The sequence below is a fragment of the Condylura cristata genome, unplaced genomic scaffold (assembly GCF_000260355.1).
Source record: "Condylura cristata isolate star-nosed mole 26May11 unplaced genomic scaffold, ConCri1.0 scaffold00006, whole genome shotgun sequence".
NCBI classification, from domain to species: Eukaryota; Metazoa; Chordata; class Mammalia; order Eulipotyphla; family Talpidae; genus Condylura; species Condylura cristata.
In genome coordinates, this window is record NW_004567107.1 from 64,326,837 (window position 1) to 64,347,913 (window position 21,077).

General features: G+C 51.6%; 3 protein-coding genes across 5 annotated transcripts; all 3 read right to left on the bottom strand.

Annotated features, from left to right (window-relative positions):
* Positions 1 to 3,174: 3,174 nt before the first annotated feature.
* RPP25L (ribonuclease P/MRP 25kDa subunit-like) lies at positions 3,175 to 4,721 on the bottom strand. Of its 3 annotated transcripts, none has more exons than XM_004677744.2 (2): positions 4,562 to 4,721; positions 3,175 to 3,989 (listed from the first exon to the last, which is right to left on the bottom strand). In XM_004677744.2, the coding sequence occupies exon 2, from the start codon at positions 3,956 to 3,958 to the stop codon at positions 3,467 to 3,469; it is 492 nt and encodes a 163-aa protein (XP_004677801.1). In that variant the 5' UTR covers positions 3,959 to 3,989; positions 4,562 to 4,721; the 3' UTR covers positions 3,175 to 3,466. The 3 variants fall into 3 exon arrangements, with proteins under 3 accessions (XP_004677801.1, XP_012576594.1, XP_012576595.1); XM_012721140.1 differs by having other exon boundaries at positions 4,672 to 4,720; XM_012721141.1 differs by having other exon boundaries at positions 4,687 to 4,705.
* A 1,407-nt stretch (positions 4,722 to 6,128) lies between these two features.
* DCTN3 (dynactin 3 (p22)) lies at positions 6,129 to 12,425 on the bottom strand. The gene is made up of 7 exons (XM_004677745.2): positions 12,271 to 12,425; positions 11,067 to 11,151; positions 10,077 to 10,163; positions 8,309 to 8,392; positions 7,317 to 7,375; positions 6,621 to 6,680; positions 6,129 to 6,435 (listed from the first exon to the last, which is right to left on the bottom strand). The coding sequence occupies exons 1-7, from the start codon at positions 12,364 to 12,366 to the stop codon at positions 6,346 to 6,348; spliced, it is 561 nt and encodes a 186-aa protein (XP_004677802.1). The 5' UTR covers positions 12,367 to 12,425; the 3' UTR covers positions 6,129 to 6,345.
* Positions 12,426 to 12,996: 571 nt separating this feature from the next.
* ARID3C (AT rich interactive domain 3C (BRIGHT-like)) lies at positions 12,997 to 19,322 on the bottom strand. Its single transcript, XM_004678033.2, has 7 exons — positions 19,008 to 19,322; positions 17,320 to 17,392; positions 15,324 to 15,507; positions 14,893 to 15,182; positions 14,227 to 14,397; positions 13,906 to 13,995; positions 12,997 to 13,474 (listed from the first exon to the last, which is right to left on the bottom strand). Exons 1-7 carry the CDS (start codon positions 19,320 to 19,322, stop codon positions 13,380 to 13,382), a joined length of 1,218 nt encoding a protein of 405 aa, XP_004678090.1. The 3' UTR covers positions 12,997 to 13,379.
* Between the last annotated feature and the right edge of the window lie 1,755 nt (positions 19,323 to 21,077).

The following is a 21,077-nucleotide window of genomic DNA, read 5'->3' on the forward strand; positions in this document are numbered from 1 at the left end:
CACTGCTGAGGGGAACAGCGGGCAACACAGGGAGGTCTGCTGTGCCATGGAGTCATCTCCCTGGTGGGGATCGAACTTGTGCTATAGTGGCTGCTCAAAGCTTCGTACTGCTGAGACCTAACCCACTGGGCCACCAGGGAGGCCCCTCAGCTATCTGTTCTTTTGCCCACAACCAAGTCCCATCAGCTCTTAAATTCTCAAACTCCCTTACTCTATTCTATCCTTTGCTAATGTTGTGAGTTGAATCATGACTTCCCTTTCCAAAAAAGTTCTAACTCCTAGTACTTCAGAATGTGACCTTATTTGTAAACAGTTTTCTCAAATGTAATCAGGTTAAAGTGAGGTCAAAGGGCCCTAATCCAGTGACATTCTAAAAAAGGAGAAAGTTGGAAACAAATACACACACAAAAGGAAAATGAATGACATCAAGAAACCAAGAAAGCCAAAGGCTGCAGCCCACCAGAAGCTAGGAAAAGGTACGGAAGCTTTCCCTACTTTTCAGAGGGAGAACGATCTGCCACACCTTGATTTCAGACTTCTAATCTCCACACTGTGAGATGTGAATTTCTATTGTTCTCACCCAGTTTGTGGTTATTTGTTATGGCCTAGAAACTGCTGCAACTGCAATGCTGTATCACTTCCAGTTAGACCCACTACCTATCTCACACCTCCATTCTCACCCCTCCCTGGATATTTTCATGGGACCTCCAGGACATTGACCTCCCTTGATGACACAGGTTCATGGCCCCCAGCCTCAAATGGGCTTTTAGCCCTGCCTGGTCATATAGCCCCCTAATTATCTCTTCCAATTCCAACAACTATCTCACACCTTTCCCACCAGCCTGAATTCTCAGCTGCCTCCTGTCCCACCTTCACCTCCAACTCCACCCGCATGTATACCTGCTCTCAATTTCTTCCTGTCTGTTAACAGGACGGCATCTCTCTTGTTCCCTTTGGGAGGCCCTAACCTGCATGCCTCTGGATCACCTTCTCTTTCACCAGCTCAGGAGTCTCACTCTAACAGATATCCAAAATCTCTGGCATCTTTAATCTCTTTCTCTATTGGCTTCCTCTATCAGCCTATAAACATGGTCAAGACTACTAATTCATTTAAACAAATAACTAACATTTTAAACTCCATATTCCACATTCCTTTTCAGCTGTCTCTGTTTACAACCCAACTTCTTGAAATAGCTGTCTCCATTTCCTTACATTACGTGCCAAAGTATAGCCTTTCCTAAGAAACTATGGAGGCAGAAGTCGTATCACAATGGATTAAGGAGAAAATGAGAAGAAATTGAACCTGTAATTACACTCAACTTTAACATTCCCTCCTAAGGTTAGTCAAGGTTTTTGCCTCTCTGCAGTTCCTCTTGCCCAAAGCAGCCTAGCTGGGGCCTTGAGAGAGTCCCAGAACAATCAGCCATTCTCGCCCTCAGCCTGTGGTCCAGTCCCCAATTCTCTGAGCTACAGATCTTGGTTTTCTCAAGGGACTTTGACCCCAGCCCAGTACCCCTCCTGGGGGCCCCAATTGCAAGTGGTACCTCAGTGACAAACTTGCAATACCATCTCACTGAAGCACTCCTCCAGCATGTCGTCATACTGACTCCACATGATGGTTCCACCCTGGCTATAGGGGCTGGGTCAGGATAGGATGCCGAGAGGTCATCTTCAAGTGGCCTGGCCCTAAAGCTCTAAGGACTCAAGAGAACTGTGGACACACAGTTGTGTGTGTGAAGACACACAAGAAAAGACATTATGTGGAAGCTGGAAGGGGAGAAAAATCCTGAACTAGCTGCAAGGAGAATGGGGAGAAGTCAGTAACTGGTAGCAAGCACCTCAAGTCACCTCCACAGCCTCTAGGAGCGTGTTAGATGCCCCCGACCCTCTGCATCTCTCCTAATATCCCTGGAATCTCCATTACCTACTTCTTCAGGGTCTTCCACATCACTCTAGACAACCTACACTGGGAAGAAAAGTCCACAGTGTTTAAGCTTTGACCACAGCCTGCTGGCCCTGGGATTCTCTTAACCCTGCTCTAGGCCTCATTGAAGCCTCCAGTTCCTCAAGGCCCTCAACTGCTCAAGCCTGCTCAGACTCAGCCAAACACTTCAGCCCTCAAATTGCTGGGCCCACTTTTCTACAACATAAGCTCAGAAAGGTTCCAACTTTGTGTTTTCCTGGTGACAGGACATCCAGGCTACATAATCTAGTAGAAGACCCAACAGACTCAATTCTTCACTTCCTACAATCCCACCCTGGTATTTGCAGCTCCCTGCTATTACTAACCTCAGCATGGTAAATCTGAGAGCCTTAGACTCAGGGAAGACAGGGAACAGAGCAGCAGAGGGTGAAAATGCAAGCATGAAATCTGGAAGGGAAATGTGGTATTGAGGTATATCTTTCTTAAAAGATTGATTGATGCATAGAACTGGGGTATAGGCTAGAGATGTAGGAGAGGAGTGAGAGGATTCACTAGAGACAGAGAGGGAGCAAAAAAGGTCCACTCATATAAACACTGCTGATGGGAGCAGTGGGTGAGACAGGAGAGGTCTGCTGAGCCATGTGGGTCAGCTCCCCAGCTGGAGAACAAACTCAGGCCACAATAGCATCAGTGATAGCGCTGAAACTTCACCCCTGTGCCACCAGAGGCCCTGAGGTATATTTTAAAGATAGGAAAAAGCATGTGTGTAAGCTGAGTCATTAATAATAATAGCAATTAACACTTATATAACCTTATATGCCCTGGTGATTTCTGAGAGCCACGTGTATATTTCTACTCTTAATCCTCATAACAACCCTATGAGGTAAGCACTATCATCCTGTTTTATGGATGAGAACAGTTAAGATAGAGAGCAGTAACTAGCCCAAGGTCAAAGAGTAGATGGATAATAACTGCCAAAACCAGGATTCAAATCCAAGAAGTCTGGTCCTGAGACCATAATCTTAACCATTATACTCTAATATATGCCACAGATGAAGAAAACTGTCTACCCTGGCAGAGTTCCTAACCAGCCCAGAGCAGGTGGCACACAGCCACCCAAGGGTGATATTCAGGTTATTCAGGTTACTGCTTAAGGTTTTTTATTGACTCAAGATCCTCCCAGCACCAAGCTGGCTGCTCCCACTCCCTTAATCCCACTTCCACATTGCAGGCCAAGCAGAGGCACCAGACAACAGGCAGAACCTTTATTTCCTAGCCCACTCCCTGGACCTCTGTCAAAAGGCAGATCAGAGGCACTATAGGTTGAAGGCAACGTAAACCCTTCTTAAGTAATCCAGAACCCAGCAGACACTCCACACCTGTCTCTCGTCTTAGCAGTCGTTTCCACATGCCAGAAGGAAGCAGGTAGGCCCACTTCTATGGACTTGATCTGACTGGGGATGGTGAGCAGTTACAGAGGCTTCTTGGAGAAGACACAGTCATCTTAGACATTCAGGCCTGGAGGTCAGGATCATCAGGTGCTCAGGACCGGGTATCTCGAGCCCGTCTTCGGGGCCGGGCGCCAGAGCTGGAGGTGGGTGTGGGGCCCAGGCCAGGGGGAGCACCGGGGGGCTGGTAGCCACATTCATTGGGGTCCAGGGGGTCCCTACTGAGCAGTACCCACACCGCTGGCACATGGCGGCGGACTGTGAGGGGATCTAGGCCCGTGTCTGGTGAGTTTGGGACCCAACTGTCCTCTGTCTGCAGGAAGCGCAGCTTGGTGAGTTGGTGCAGGCCTGGTACCCTGCGCTTGACAATTTCAGCACAGCTGACAGCCTTCCCCGCTGCCCGGCCTGATCCTGAAAACACCACGTGCCTTGCACTGCCTCCCTCCAACCGACCCAGTGCCAGACCCAACAGGTTTCGGATTTTGCTGCCATCTCGGACTCGCATCTCCAGGGTATCGGGAGGTAGCTGGGGCATCGGGGAAGGTGCTGGAAGCTCCACAGAGCCAGCTTTCCGGTAGTGCTCCATCTGCTTGCTGCCGTCAGAATTCTGATGCCCACTGCAAATAAGTGTCACATGACTGCTAGGCCACGTGCCCACTCCCACCCCTGCTTCCTCAACCCATCAGTCTCAGAAACAGGATCTTAACTCTCACCTAGCTTCTTATGACAGGATCAACCTGCCTCACTCTAGGAAAGGGCTGTACCCCACACATCCCACTTCTCCCTGAGGACAATAATCTTTCCCTGAGGACATCCTGGAGTCCCTGAGATAGGACCAGATACCCCAAACACTAGGTTCGTGGTGACAAGGCCAGGTCTCTTCATTCCAAGACCCCTCGGACTGGGGCAGGGCCTCCCTCCTCCTGGGCTCCTTGGAAGTGCCCAGGACACGCACTGAGTCCCTGAGAACAAGACTGCGCGCTCCCAGCTCCAGCCCCCGCCTCACCCCAAGCCTCCGCCCCTCAGGACTGAGACTAGGCCTTTCCTTCACGTTCCCGGAAGACAGGGCCAGACCCTTACATCCCAAGCACGTGGAGACAGAGCCAAGAGCCTTCATCCTGATGCTTCTCAAAGAGAAAACTCCCTCCCCCACTCCGGAATCCCTAAGACAGATCCCGGTACTCCTCACCCCAAGATTCCCAGGGCCGATCCCCTTCTACCCAGGTCGCCTTCGGGCACCCGCTGGCCTGAGAGGCCAAGGAGCGACCTCCTTTCGCCTCCCACAACAGGCTGGCGTACCCCACTGGCTCTCACCGCCGCGGCCGCGCACGCCTCAAGCTCGATCTGGAGCCAAGATGGCGCGCGGGCCGGGGCCGCGCCGAGGCCGCGGGGCCGCGCACGCCGGACGGGGCGGGGCTTGAAGGCCCGGGCCGCTCGGTGCCTCTGCTGGAAAAGCCGCCCGCCGGGAGGTCGCCGCGGGGAGCGCGAGCGGCGCCAAGTGTCCGCGGCTAGGTCCTATAGGGGTGGCGAGAGCTCTGAGCGAGAGGAACCGCTGGCAGGGGAGTCCCGCGTCCGATGAACGGGGAAGACTTGGCCCTTAGAGTTGGCAGAGTTGGCGTTACCAGTGGAGCACCTCGAAGTAGCAAAGGCGAAGCAGCCAGTTTCACTGTGAACCGGACTGAGAGGTGCCATTTGAGTGGCTGCTGCTGCGCGAGCGAGAGCCTTGAGCCCTGGGATCGGAGCTGCACCCGGCTTCTGTGGGTACGGGCGAGCCTCGGGGCGGTGCGGTGCCGGTCAAACCAGATGTGTGCACATCTCACTCAGGCTGCAACGCGGGGGTGGCAGGAGGAACCCGGCGGCAATCACTGGTGACTCCAGGTCGTGGGGTAGTTCACAGAGCTCACATGATACCTAGTGGATACTAGGTGCTCACGTATTTGCTGAATGATTTGTTTAAACGTGGTGGTGGAAGCGAAGAAAAGTAGATTAAGTTGGGGGCTATTAGGGGGCACATTCTGTGAAGAGTTGGCGACTGTTTGAACGGAGATGGAGGGAAAAGTCTAGGATGACTCCCAGTTTCAAACTATTTGGGATGTGTGAACCTGAGAAGCCCGATGCAGCAGAGCTGGAAAGAAGCCTGGAGCCAGAGCACTCGCTGAGACCACAAGAGGGCAGCACGTACTTGGTGGAGAGAGGTGCAGAGTTGTCAGTCCCTGCTTTCTCTTCTTGCTCCCTCCTGCTCCTTGCCAACACCCCCTCCCCCAATCCTAAAACTCCCTACATCCAAACCTCAGCTGAGCACCCCATCTTGGCTCATAGCACCTAGCAGGTTCCCAACAGAGAAACTTTGAGGTTCCTCTCTGCTTCTGCACATGTTGCTCCCTTGGTTCTCAAAGTCCCTGCAAATCAGCCTCCAGAGCTGTGTCCTCCATCCCTTTTTCTTTGTGCCAAGGACCCACCTAGTGGGACTTCCCTCTTCTGTCTCCCCTGCTAGCTGTGCAGGGGAGGGATCAGATAAAACCTACTTGCATCCTCTCCACCTTGCATAGAGGGGGGTAATTGGGAAACATGGAATGGCTACATAACTGAATGTGCCCTCACATCAGTAAAATAAAAGCATTCATCCTGAAAGTCATACACCTCCCAGAAAGCCAGACCAAGATTAGTATGGCTTCCAGTCCACCCCCCTGGGCTGATAACTCTCCACCAACCCCATCCCCACCAACCTCCCCAGGCTAGACAAAAAGCCACACTGCTCCAGTGACCCCTACCATTTATTATCACTAGAATAGGGCCCTAATGTGGGGGGTAGAGAGAGTGGGGGGGCAGATTTTGCAAATACCAAATCTCAAGTAGCAAGACCTCTGTCTGACCTCAGAGACCCAGCAAAGTTTGAGCCAGCCATGAATCCAATAAATACAGAGCTGCCTCTGGCCCAGCTGCTCTGGCCTGCCCAGGGATGGGGAGAAGTCATCATTCCTCTGCCGGCTTCACTTGCTTGGCAGCCTCTAGCTGGCAAAGTAGCTCATCCCACTGCACAAATTGCTTGGAGAGAAGCATTGTCTGGTTGTAGGTCAAGGTGAGAACAGGCATCTGAGTAAGACAGATCTTACATCCGCCAAAAAGGCAGGAGGTGGGAAGCAGGGCAATAGAAAGAATGGTTAGGATAGGATGAGAGTTAGAGGTGGAACAAAAGGACAGGGCTTTGGACAGCACACCTCAGGGGCTTGCCTGAGCAGAAAGGATACAGTCTTGTTGTATTCCTCCAGCAGAGCCTTGGACTCCTCAGTGATCTCCGCACACTGATCCTGTGGGACCAAGATGTGGTGGAGAGAGGAGTTGGGCAAAGTCCCCTCTTCCCACCAACCTTTCTGCCTCATCAGGGATCTTTACTCCCCACAAAGCCAACAAAAAGTGATGTTTGATGTTTAACCCCAGAGTGAAAAAGAAAAAATTGCTAAGGGAACATTTTCTGGCTCCAGACTAGGTGCGACAATAGCAGTTCAAAGGTTAACGGAAGGGGAGTGGACCACACATTAAAGGAAACATTCCTGCTTGTTTACATCTCCTCTTCCCCTGCCCCCAGCCTCCAAACCCTCTTTGAACTTTACACTAGGGTCTCAGGATAGTGAACAAAGAACTCCAACCATAGTCAAGGACACACCATCTCCAGGAATTTTGGGGTACCTTCCAACATCAACCTTCTGGAGTCTCAGAATAGCCCTACTCTGGGAGGCAGGAGACTTGAATGTAGCCCGAGTCAAGTCCCTTCTATTCTCTAGAACAGATGGGAATAAAGGATAAACCCCAACTGCCCCTGTTGCTGATATCAGAGGAGCCTGCTCCTATCACAGAAGCCTAAGAGTACTTTCCCAAGTGGCAGGGATGGCGGCCAGGTACCTCACAACCTCTACTTTCCCTTCCAGTCCTCTCCCCTCCCCTACCTGCTGCTGGATGTGGATCTGGGCCAAGCGCTGCAGGCGGGCGGCATGTTCAGGAACGGCTGTAAAACACAACGCACACTTCTGGATGATGCTGTGCCTTCCCTCGGGACTGCTCAATAGTCTATTAGGTCTTCGGCAGGATTAGAATATTGAGTGGAGAAGCTAAACAAACGCCAGGCTTCATCGACCACTGTGGCCTGGAGATGGTGGTGGGGTGGGCTCTCTGTCCACCCCAGTCTTACTCTGGGACCCATAGGGGTAGGGAGGATACAGGACCCTAGCTAAAGACAAAACCTTGGGACCCCCAAAGTTGCCCTGTACCCCCACTTCAATGCTATAAGCAGGGCCAGGAAAAGAAAGCTTTGCTATCACAGAATCTGTCCCTGTGCTCCCAGCCAGGGGGCCCCGAACTGCCTGTCAAGGGAACAGAGCCTGTAGGTGGGCTAAAACATCAGGTACCTAAGCTGGACACCTGAAACCCAACACCCACATCCTCAGCCACTATACTGGCCCCACAGCTTAAAGCTGTCAGATGCTCAGCAGGTAGTTGATCAGGAGTAGGGAGGGGGAGCTGGGAAAAACACCTCCAGAGACAGACAAGATGGATATCTGGATTCAATTAAAGCCAGTCTGCTTGTCAAAACCCAGGCCAAGGGACTACTCTCAGCAGTGCAGCAGGAAGAATTCACACACCTGGCAGGGACTCAGAGTAAAAGCCGGGCTCTGCAGCATCTTGAGAACAGGTGCAGACGGTCGGGGCAGAGGAATTCCTAGATTTGGAGGTTGCCAGATTTATACTAGTGTCCTCAGTTTACAACTAGACCCAAATTGCCTGAGATTCCGAAACTGCATTCTCTGCCCTGACAAGTGTCAGGCACTTGTGAGGGTAAAGGCAAGGAATAGACCCAGCTGAGCCCCAGGAACCTGGGACACCTGCCCAGCCACTCTACCTCCCCAAACAGAGAAGTGAAGTGCCAGCCCCACGGAGGTACCTTTGATGTGAGCACTGTCCAGCATGGGCACCAAAGCATCCACCTGCTCCAGAAGTGCAACCTGGGAGAGAATAAACTGCTCCTCTGCGACAGAAACAGAAAAGATCATGACAGTGAGGAGAGTCTGGGCAAAATACTCCCACACAAGGGGACGAGAACCTGCTAAGCGAGAGAGCTGGGTCATGGAACTACACAGAGCTATTCTGCCCACTGTCCCCTCCGCTAGGTGCACATTACCCTCTTCAGCCCCCACCCCTCCTAGATGCCTCTGGTTGACCCATCTTGAGCCAAGGAGCCTCTACATTTCTCTAAATCCCATCTTTCTCTGAGCTTCTTCTCGCCTCCTATTAACAAGCTCAGTGAGCCTCTCCTAGGTCCCAGGAGACATGTACTTTGTAGTTACTTCTACTTGGATTTCCATACCAAGGGCTCCTGGAAGGTGTAAAAGACAAAACAGTAGGGTAGGGTAGCAGGCAGGTTCTGCTCAGAGGTTTGGAGAGGCAGAGATAATGACAAGCTCCCAGAGAGCTGGGAGACTAACAGGATAGTTCAGTGAAGAAAGCATGGATTTGTATGGTTACGTAGCATGAGGGCATTCATGAAGGGAGAACATTATGTCCAACATTTAAAGGCAAGAATGCTTGTCAATTAATAGAAGGGAAAGCATTCAGCTGGCTAAAGTGAAGCAAGATGAGCACAGGTAACAGCTGTGGGAGGGTTGATCCATCTGGCTGTAGAGGGCTTTGAATGACACACTAGGGAAGGAAGATTTTATCCTAGCTAGGGGAGACAGACACTGAGGTTCGAAGGAAGACAAAGTGGCATGTGGAAATGTGTTTTGGAAAGAGGATAATGGGCCACATGCAAGAAGACTAGGATCAAGAAGAGAACTTAGGTGACTGAGTCGCTCGTGTATGAAGGGTTGAACAAGTCTGCGGCAACAAGGAATGGAAGGGCTGGCCACAAAGTCAGTGTGGGTCACGATCTGAATTCAGTGCCTGAGCTACCAAAATTAATCAGGAGGCCCTTTGGGTGTTCTAATGGCATTCTTATTAGGAGCTGTCACATCCTCACCCAGTCCCCAGTGCTGCAATAGTTCTGCCTCAGTCCTAGAGTCTGATCTCCATGCTCAGTTACCAGCGCAGGACCTCGAGAAGGGACTCTTTCTCCCCAGCTCTGGCTACATCCACCAAGGCATGCATGTCTGGTTTGTCACTGTCTACCTCATACCAAGGACGGCTGGATCACAGCAGATGATCATTAACCATCATTTGAATGAATGAACAAACGCAGGTGCCTGGCAAACCCTATCTTGTGGAGAGGCTGACTGATAACCAGACATTTGCAAGACAGTAGTTCCTGCCTAGAACTCAAATTCTAGAACGTTCTCCATGAAAGAAAGATGCTAAAAACATGTACTTTCGTCTCTTCTAAATGTAATGTTCTCGGCCCTCACCCTTTTATATGGGCTCCACTACCCAGTAAGCAGAAGTGAGGAAGGTTCTGAAGAAAAATCCTAGAGGTAGAAGATTGATAGAACATTGGAGTAGCTCCCACTGTGGCTGCCAGCATGGCCTGCCTGCAGCCAGCCCAGGAGTATACTGCACCCAGTGCCCATGGGAGAACCACAGGACCACCTTAGCCACAGCACACAGCCAGGTCAGAATTCCAGAAAGCAGCTTCCCCAGGACTATATCCCTGGGAAGACTGCCAGGAGCCATTTCTGTGCCCAACTTCCCCCACAACCTACATCCCCAGATGCATTTACCTGCTAAGATGAGCTGCAGTTTAAAGGCATCAGGTATGGCGATGCGGTCAATGTATTCAGGATCCAGGTATTTGATCAGGTCTTCAACTAGAAAAGTAACAAGATGGAAAATGGAATATAATTGGGGAGCAAGACTCTACATATTAGGGGAACAGTCTCTAGATATTGGGGAAAGTCTTGAGTGAGGAGCTATCGCTCAGTGTCCATCAGCAGGCCTCCATCAGGCTGTCTTATCCCCACTTCCCTGTCTCTCCACCCTAATTACCTGCTAGCCAACTTCAAACTTTATTATTTTTTTAAAAGAATGATTTATTTATGCATAATGAACTGGGGTGTAGGCCAGAGGTGAAGGGGCAGTGAAAGGGTTCACCAGAGACAGAGTGGGAAGCAGAACAGGCAGACTGACAAAGTACACTGCTGAGGGGAGCAACAGGCAGGTCAGGAGAGGTCTGCTGCGCCATGTGGGTCACCTCCTTGGCTGGGGGTTGAACTTGTGCTGAAGCAGTTACGGCTATATTTGTAGTGCTGTGCTTTAACTCATTGTGCCACCAGGGAGGGCCTCAACTTCAAACTTTAGAGCTAGAAACACAATTGTCTACTGAACTATCTTTACCAAGGGCAAAGGCCCCTTGCCTCAGTGCCACCAAGAACAGCCAAAGCTTTATCTGATTTCTAGTTATTGAGCATGTTACTTGCTCTGACACAACTAAAAAGGCATGACAGAGCCAAGGCTGTGCCTAATTTCCTACTTCTGAACCTTGCCTGTAAAAATCCCATTTCCTTCTTCCCTCCTTCACCAAGGGGAACTTTCAGGCAGAACTCTAATCCCATAACTTAAGACACTGTCATGAACTTGGAATTTAATCACAAAACAGAAAGAACACCCCAATAAACCATTTCTTCCCAGTCTATTCCTGAAGAGCAACTCCAGTGACCTACAAAGCCAAGTCTCAGGAAGCATAGGTATGGACACCCCATGGAAGCACTTACTTTTTTTATACAGAATCTTCACCCTCTCCCTCTTGCTGGCAATATTCCCCAAAGCCACCTGTACCTTGACCAGGCCATCGGCCACCTGTAAAAGTTAATTCCAAGATTCAATACCTGGCTCAAGGCTTGAAGAGTAAAGAACCCTCATTCCCTTGACTTCCAAATCTCTTAGTCCCAGCAATCTAGGCTGTTCCTCTTCTCCAGTATTAAAGGAAATGCAACCCCACATTCAGGGACTCCGCATGTTTTCAAGTATAACTGGGAGAGGTAATGGGCTATGTGAGTTTATGGGGCACTAACATAAGCTATATATGGTTCCTGCCTTTCTGGCTGAACCTACCTAGACATTAAGGTAGAGAGTGAAGTATTTCAATACTAAAGGGTATGTAAGTAAATCACTCACCCAGGTTTTAGGTTAAAAGGTGAGTGATGTCAATATTCAAAGGTCAAATTTATGGGGAGGCAAATAACACTGAGCAGCAGAAGCCGCCAGGGTAGTAGGAAGAAAACCAAGAAGGTTAATATAATAGACGCCAAATCAAGAGAATAGTCTAAGAAGTCAGTTCTCAAATGCTACTGACAACTAATGCCAATAGAAGTGTATAAACAGATATGTTACCTCTGATACACTTAACTCGGACATACCTGACACTTCATCTTCAGTAAAAGGTCTTCCCATATCAAAAAGGGTTGGGAGGGTAACTGAGTTTCACAGTTGTCAGAATTCATCACTGGTGTGGGGTGCCAGTGCATATCTAATATCCAGTATTCAATTCCTTTCCCTCCTTGGAGATTTTTCTTATCCATTTCTGCTTTGCCACCTCTAGGGTCCCATGGATCTCTGCACAATTCATTTAATTAATTATGCAGAGCTCCATGACGCCCTTCCATTGTAGAATTCAGTGCTCACTGAAACTCTCATTAGTCAGGTTCTCGAGTATTGTCAGGTCTCCCCAACTAGCCTGAAAGAACAGAAGCAGTCTTGCACAGCTCACATCAAGAAGCCTTAACTTGCAGTGTCCATGGGAATGGACCCCAAGATTCCTTTCGATACGCTCAGGGAAGTGTCAGACCTTTGTTATTTCAAAGGCCAGGCTGCGGGCGACGGGACAGGGGCGACTGCATCCATCCTGAAGACCAGACCAGCAGACCAACCTTCCTCTGCCCCATAAAGGGGCCAATGGGTCCCATATCGATAGCTCACCTTCCGCGAGCCGCGTGAACCGCCCGGACCGTACACCCAGCGCTCCAACTCCTCCACACGGGCCTGTAGCCGCTGCACATCGGTCACAGCCGCCATAGCTACCGCCGCCCCGCCTCAGCCAGGAAACAACCAGAGGGCGGGACGTCCGTCCAAATAGAGAAGATTGGCCAATCCGAGTACACAGTTAACCCTCTAGACCGGAAGTGGCGTCACGATTTAGCGTCTTGGTGACGGAAGTGACAGGACGGTACTATGACAAGTTTCAAAAGCTACCTGGTTACCTAGGCAACAACTAAACTGTCAGTCCGTTTCCGAACTTCGAACTCCTGCTTGTCAACTTCTGAGTTTCTTTTTCTAATGCCAGGGTACCAATGAAATTTCCTCCCCCGGGTTTGGAGAATGCATATATACACACATCCATTATTCCAGGATAGTCCATTCCTATAGCTCAGTAAATGACCCCGTGAGGTACCCGTATAAGTTTTCTAAGTTTCAAGCGATTAGGTCTTGCCCAAGGCCCCTCAGCACTATAGCAGCAGAATCAGAATTTGAACTCAGTCTTATTTTTGAGATTGAATTCTCTTACTCTCAACTCATAGACTTGCTATTCTGTCTTCCCCTCTGAGAAGTTAGCTTATATATACAACACAATTTCTCCCCAAGAAGACAAGAAAAGGCGGCACTGGAGGATGGACTGCAGCTTTATTGTCCAGATGTGATCCAAGGGACATCTCCTTCACAACACCCCAACCCAACACTTCACCTGGCTCTGAAGAGAAGTAGATCTGACACCAAGAGGTGGGGTTACGCATAAGGGTAACAGTGAGGAATACTGACAAAAGTGGGCACATGAGGTGATAAGTGTTAATGGGGGCAGAACTCTTTGATTCTAAAGTTGGCCAGGGAGGATTGCCCTCTCTTTACAATGAGGTAGATGTAATAGCAAAAGAAAACTCTTTGGTTTTAAATTCAAATGGCATGGGGGGAGTGGTCACCTCCCAGAGCTGGGTCCAAGAGTGGATATCCTGGAAGAATTAAGGTGTGGGGAGAGGGCTGTCTCCTCTCCCCTCAGCAATGGTGCTGACACACTTAATTCCAAGTGGGAACTCTCAGGGTGAGGTACTGGAAGGAGGCCCTGTAGGGGGTGCAGGGTTGGTTGGACCCTGAGAGGCTGGTACAGGCTGACGACGGGCAAAAAGGACGCCTATAGAAGGATGAGGAGATGGCAGGGAGCAAACACAATCAGGAGGAGGTGGGCATGGAAACAGAAGAAGGAAACAAAAGTCAGTGTTTGTTACAAACCAGTCAGGAAAAGCCCCTTGCATTAGTTAAGAGAATTGTATGCTAATGTAGATACCATTAAACAGGTAAACAAGAAATATTTATACAGATATAGAGGCCCATTACAAGGCAAACGTCCCATGATACCCATGCCAAAGAGGTCATGCCTCAGATCCCATGCCATGTAGATACCACCTTTAACCCATGCCAGTGTTGCAGCCCCCTGAAACCCATGTCTCCCATGCAAGTTTGGATATTTCTGAACTTCATGCTAGTAGGGAAAGTCTAAAATCCCCATGCTGGTGTAAATACCCCTGATTTCATGCCAGTGTGAATAGCCTGCAGTGCCCATACCAGTATAGACCACCCCGTTGATCTCTAGGGCCATGTTGATACTGCTGATACCACTGCCTGCCAGACTGAGAGGACCCTCCAGCTGCTCTTCTGTCCAGGAGGGGACAGGGAAGTCACATTTTATGGAATCAGACTTCAGACTTAAAAACATATCCCTCCATCACTACAGACAACCCTCACCCCACTCCAGTCCCATTCCTGTAATGACACAATTGTCTATTGGGGTATTTATATACCCTCCTCCAAAACCTCTCAGGAAATGGATCTATTTTCCCTCAGTGCCCAAGTCCAAAGCCCACTCAGCACTAAGCCCCTTCTTACCCCTCAAGGGAACCTTGCCCCGGGGAAGGAAACCAGATCGAGGTGGGTCCATGGTCCCCATCAGCACAGCCCTCTTCTCTGGGGGCTCCTCTGGTGCCAACTTCTCCCGTACAGGTCCTAAGGCGAGGCCCATGGGCAGTGCCAGTCGAGGGGTTGGAATTGCGCTGTCCTCTGAAATAACAGATCATTCATCTACTCTGGCGCAATTATATCTGTCGCTGCATTTGGTTATTCCCCCAGTGGGATCAAGAGAGGTTACCCAGTCCAAGCACCAAGTTCAGTCCTCCCTCCTGACCATATTTTCACCCTAAACGCACTGAAACTGTAATATCCAAAGGGCCATCTAGGTTGTTCTGAGATAACTGAAGGAATTTTCTTGCTCTTGATTGTTAAATAATCTAGACCACCGGTGATACAATGCAGATATGAGCGTTGGATGGACAAGTATGGAACGAAGTTGCTCTAGATAAAGCACCTTTTCCTGAACTTGAGCCCCCACCACAGTTAACACCACCGTTCCTAGTTTTTGACCTGACCGATAAAACGTACGAGCCCTGACAGCCCACTCAGTCAATGCCTCCCACTCAGAATCCCCACCTTTTAATGTTCCCTGTATCTCAGCGCCCCACTAGGGATTTCCAAACCTCCACCTCTCTCCCCCCACACCTTTCTTGATGGGACTCGGGCTCAGTTGTGCGCAGGCGTGCGCCGGCAGACCGGAGGCGGAGCCCTGGGTGGGGCGGGGGCCGGCCGCAGGGGTGGAGGGGGCGGGGCCAGGGCCAGAGGCGGTGCCCGGAGTGCCTCGAGGGGGCGGCCCTGCCAAACCGAAGATCTGGGCTGCTGTGTAAGCCTGACGACGACCCTCGCGGCGGTTGCTGTCGATTGCTGCCTGGAGCTCTCCCGGGGAGCTGAGCGCCCGCGTCTCGCACTCGTACGGGTACAGGTACTTCATGTACCTAGGGGAGGACCGGGTGGAGAAGGAATGGGAGGCTGGGCGCAGCTGATCAAGTCCCACACTCTGACAACCGCCCCATACCCTCCACATCCCGCACTCCCTCCTTGGCCTCGCTCTGTCCCCCGCGCGCGCTTGGCCTCACTGCGTTCGTAGAGTGAAGGCGGCCGAGGTGATTGTGGTGGGCAGACTGAGGCCGCGCGTGACCTCTCGCCACACTTTGCGGTTGATGACTTCCACCAGGCCGCCCTTAGCAGTCACCAAGCGAAACAGCGCGTACAGGTCCAGCACCTGTTTCGCCATGATGGGCACACGGTTGACTGGCGTTCCTAGTAGGGGTGAGGGGGAGGGTGGGACAGTCAGGACACTACCTCGTCTGGGGGCATCCTCCCAGACTGATGGAGTCCGTTGGATGGAGAGGTAGGATTACAAGAACAGCCTACAGAGCTGGAAGGACTAGAAGCTCAAACCTGGGGTCAGCAAACTTCTGTAAAGGGACAGATGGCGTTTCACGACCTCTGATAGTACTACTCCACTCTGCCATTGTAGCCTGAAAGCCGCTATAGGCGATATTTGAAAGAATAGCCCATCTGTGTTACAATAGAACTTTATATACTCTGAAACTCGAATTTCACATATCCGGAAATGTGCATTTTTTCATTTTTTCCATTATTTAAAAATGTGAAAACCGCGACCAGGAGGTGATAGGGTTATAAAAATAAAAAGAAAAAATTAAATGTTAAAAATCTTACATCGCAGGGGAGCTAGGTTTGGCCATCAGGCTTTAGTTTGCTGATCCCCGGAATATATCTGCAGGAAGAACTTCTTGTCAGGGCAGAAGAACCCGAGTACCCTAAGCAGCAGCCCCCGGGGTGGCTGCCCAGAGGCCTGGGGATGGTGGATGGGCAAAGAAACAGTCCCGCCTCGGCTCGCTGCGCAGCCCGCGCCGCCCCCGCCGGCCAGTCCTGACAAAGGGGCCTGTCTGCGCTGAGCGATGGGCCCCAGTTAATTCCTTACCGATCCCGTCCCCTTCCGCCGCCGCCTTTGGACCCGAACAATTAGCTGCGGCCTGATTAATGGGGAGAAATTATCGGCCCCGGGGGACCCCCTCCCCCTGCGGAGGGAGCAGAGGGAGGCAGGGACCAGAGGGAGGCAGAGCTCCCGGCCTAGGGTGGGAGGGAGTGCTGGGATCCGCTCAGACCACGGTACCCCATCTCCAGGGAAGGGGAGACCTCAACGAAGGGACAAGGAGGGGACACAGAATCAGAATGAGACTCCTTGGGGAGTACAGGGTCTAGGGACCTACCGAGTGCCCATGCTAGAAAAGGACCGGAAAGGAATGCTGGACCTAGTGTGTTGTGTGTGTCTGTGTGTTGGTGGAGGGGTGGGGGGGAGTGAGCTGCCCGAGGGACTTTGGCCTGCAGCGCCACTAAAGGAGGGGGCCGCAGTGCAGCCAGTTAATTAGCGGCTTATCAGCCTGCGCTCCAAGTGAGTTAATTAGCTTTGTAGAGAGAGATAATGAGTCAGTCTCCGGACCCATGAATCTGGGGAGAAGCTGAAGTGATGTACTGTCGCCCACCCTATTTCCCTCCTGGACCCTTCTTGCATTCTCTTCTAGCTCTGAAAAAGAAAAATTCCTAGAAAGGAATTCTTCCTCCTCCACAGTCCCAGCCTATCCCTTGAGAAGCCCTTCCTTCAAGTTTAATCCTAGTTCTTTCTGTTGCAGAGCTCAAGGGGTGTTCCTGAAACCAGGGAAACCAAGGAAAGGCAAGCCTGGGGGAAGGGCCAATGGAAGAGGACCAAGGCATTCTCGGCCCTCCAGTCCTCAAAATTCCCCTATCCCAGGCCAGCCTCCAACCAATTCCCCCCTCCCTCCCACCCAATTGATCCCACACTCATTAACCTGACAGTGGGCTGGCCACTAATTAATCCCTGGGTGGAGGAGGGGGGCGGGGTCAGAGGTTAAAGACGCCATCAAGGGCCCAAAGGACAGGTGCTGCCAAGCTCAAGACTGCAGAGAGGACACAACCCTGGTACTAAACCCTAGAGTCTCCCTTCCTTAAGCCTGGAAGCAGGGGGCCATGCCAGGGTCCTCCCCCACCACCACCACCCCCCCTCCACACACACAGAGCTCCACTTACCCCTCTTTTGCATGAAGCTAAAGAGGTCATCCAGGAACTCCTTCCTCTTGGGGTCTGCATCAAGCTCGTATAGCTGGGGAAAGACTGAGGTCATTTTCCAGTTCTGCTGGTCTTCCGTCTCCCCTGTCCTCCCCACTCCAACTCAAGTTGTACCCTACACGAGGGTCTCTAGCTGAAGGAGTAAGTGGGGTCTGTAATGTGGACTCCCTAGTTTCAGGTTCTCTTGCCCTAGGAGCAGATAGGGGCATTTATCCCCAATGCTCAGAGATCCCACTGTCCTGAGCAGCTCAAACCACCCATATGGGAAGTAGGGGAAAGGAGGAAGCTGTGGAAAAGGTCTGCCCCTCCTGGGCATACACAGAACTCCCAGGAGGAAGTCAGGCTGGAGTTGTGTCCTGCTGTGCACAACATCACAATGTGACAGGGCTCCAGGGATGAAGGTAAAGGTGACCCTAACTCATTGTTCAAGCAGGAGAGATGCTCAGAAGCTCCTGGGTACCTAAGGCCCCTCAGCCTACCTGGTGTGATCTCCTTCAGGGACAATGACTTATTCACTATAAAAGTTACCATACAGTCAGCAGCCCTGCACCATCCAGGTTACCCCAGCCCCCATTCCAGTGTTCCTTTCCGAATACTACCCAGGAGGTCAATCCAGTTATCTACCCAGAATAATAGTCCCTGAGTAATACCCATAGGCAAACTCTATCCCCTAATAAGAACTCCCAGAGCAAAAACATACCCGGTGATAACAAACCCCAGAGATCCACCTTTAGAGTTGTACTGAATCCTAAGTCTTTGATGAATTCCATAAGTAACACACATTCTCCATGTAGTAGCTCCTAGAATTATACCCAAGAGAAACAATCTCTGGATCCACATCTCCAGAGTAACAGAGCCCTGAGTGACACTCCCTGTTTCACACTACTACCACAGAACACTACCACAAATGGACACTTCTGCAATAGAGACAAGACCAACGCCCTGTGAGGAACACCACCAGAATAGCACCCTTCCAGTCATTGCTCTGCATAAAATCTCAAGTAACAGCCTGGCACAGCCTGGGTTCCATCCATGGGGAGGAAGAACCTCAAAAAGACCCTGGGAGTAAGTCCTTGTCACTCTTAGCTGTACAGAGGTCCACAGCTGTAGTGGCCATCACAGGCTGAGGACTGTCACCCATTAAAGTCAGGCAGAGGATGTGGATAGGGGAGCATAGCAAGGAAGAGGAGAGAGGGGTTTTCAGCCTGCCAAAAGAACGATGATCTCCATTCTGTTTCTTTTCTGAAGACAAAAGTGGTCACTGAATATGACCTTGAAATTTGATGTATTAGAAGGGAAGCCTGGATGGTGCCGGTACTAGGGGCCACAGCCTTCAGATCCCCCCTCAAAAAATTCTGGAAGGCTCCTACATGCTCCCACTTTCCCTTACAGTCTCACCAAGAGCCTCCAAGTCTTTCTGCCCCCAGGTTTCTGGTTCCTCCTCCTCCCCTCAGTGTGTACAATGGGTATCTGCTTCTCCCTCTCAAGCACTATCTGTCCTCCAGTTTTCTCACTGTCTCTGTCCAGGTCTCTGTGTTTCTGTTTTTCCATCCTGCAGAGGGCAGTGGAGTCAGGTGGGCTGCTGATTACCTGGCTCTGCTTTTGCCTAGAGGAGGAAAGGGGAAGGCCTGACATTGAAGGGGTCCTACCTGCTTGAACTGTTCTTCATAGGTCCACTCGTGGGGATGAGGTCCAGGGGGCTGGCTGGAAGGTGAACTAGGGCCCTGGATCCCTGGACAGGTTTCCTCAGCGGCCTCCTCTGTAGCCCCTGCTTCCTCCTCCTCATCTTCCTCTTCTGCAGTGTCCTCTTCTTCAGCTCCAACCTCACCAAAAGCCCCCTCAGGGGCTTGCAGTGCCGGGTGGCCGGGCAAGGAAACCCGGGGTGACTGCGGTGGGCGTGGAGGGGCCAATGGCCCCACCCCCTGGGCCAGCCGGGCTGCCTGCTGTCTCTGCAGGGCCTCCATTACAGCTTCCAGGCGCAGTCCCCCCGGGGGAGGGGGCACCAGACGGGCCCCGGAGGAAAGGGTTGCCTGTGAGGGAGGGAATTTTGGGTGTTGGGCCTTCTGCCCTCACAACCCCCAACAGAAGAGGAGGTGGTCACAGATTCAGGGAAGTGCAGGAGCGATGGGGAAAAGCCTGAAAGGTAGCTTTCTCAGAGACTGACAGGCACAGAGGGGCAAAATGAGCCATGAGGCAGAGACCAGACCCAAAGAGACAGAAATGGGCATTGCCTGAGGACTGGTAGAGACTAAGCAAACCAAAGAAGGTGACAAGGACCGACAAACAGAACTGGAGAAAAGACAGAGAAAGAGACCGACAGGGAGAGACAATGAATGTCAGGGAGGTAAGGAGATAGAGACGGTGATGGAAAAGAGACAGAAGTAGGGAGAGAGACAGAGATGAGAGGGACACGGAGATAGAAACAGCTATCAGGAGGAGACACGAAAGGAGAGACAGAGGTGGAAAGAGGTGAGGTTGATAGATTTGGGTTAGAGAAGGAAGGTAAGAGAAATAGAGGAGCAAAAGATAAATATCAAAGATGAGTGACAGGCAGTCCAGGAAGAAGAGATAGGCAGACAGAGAAAAATAGTGAGACGGCTTGAGAGAGACAAGGAAAGACTGATGCTGCAAGAGGCAGAGACAGAAGAGAGAGATTAGAAAGAAACAAACAGTAAACAGACGGGAGCAGAGAAAGAAACAGGGGAGAACAGACGGAGACTCGCCGCAGAGACGCAGTGCACTGGAATCGAAGAGGCGCGGGAATAGCGAGAGGGCTGCCTGGGCTGAGCCGGAACTGGGACGGGACCGCCGGGCAGGGCACAGCGAGGATCTCGATGCCCGCTCTCTAGCTCCCGAAGCCCCGCGGCCACACTCACCAGCCTGGCGCGGCCCGCTGCCCCTGGCGTCTCCACGATGCTCCCTTTGCTCCGCCCGCCTCCCGGGCGACCCTGCCTTGGCTCGGTTCCCTGCGCGGGGATACCCCGCGGTGCGCTCCTGCTGGCGCGCGCTCCTCTGGCCGCGGTGCGCTCACTCGCGGCTCTACTGGCCGCGGCCGCGGGGGCGGGACCCGAGCCGGGCCAGGGCGGGCGGGGGCGCAAGAAGAGAGCTCCCGGGGCCACTGCCGCTCCCAGCCCCCCAACAGGTGTCTCCTACCCTCCAAACCGCCAGATTCAGGGGGAGGGACTCTGCAGAGGAGCCTGGAACCTTGCACAGGGGAGTAACTCCACCACCACTGGATTTTCAGTCTACCGCCCCGCTGGACTCCAGGGTCAGGGCCCCGCCCAATCTCGTGGCCCTCCCTCAGTGTCTGGCATTCATATGCAAACAGCCATGTTCACACACCAACACACTTGTCACAAGTTCAGGCACCTTAGTGCTTTGTCCCCTCCCTTACTTGATTACAATGACCTGGGTAGATTCTGATCATGAGGGGGATCACTTTCCAGGAAGCTGGGGTGAGTGTCAGACCTGTCCAGGTGCTATCCCCAACTGCACACAATGCAGTTTATACAATGTGTCTATAATGCAATGGATTCACACCTCAGCACTTCCTCCTAGCTAGCTCTGAGAAGACTGCACACCCACAGCAAGGTATATAGACCACAGGCAGATACAGCCAGTTTTTAGCTGTAGATGATGTTCTGTTATGGGAAGCTTCAAATATCCACACAAGAGTGAACAGCATAGCAGACCTTTGGTACTCATCATGCATTTCAGTA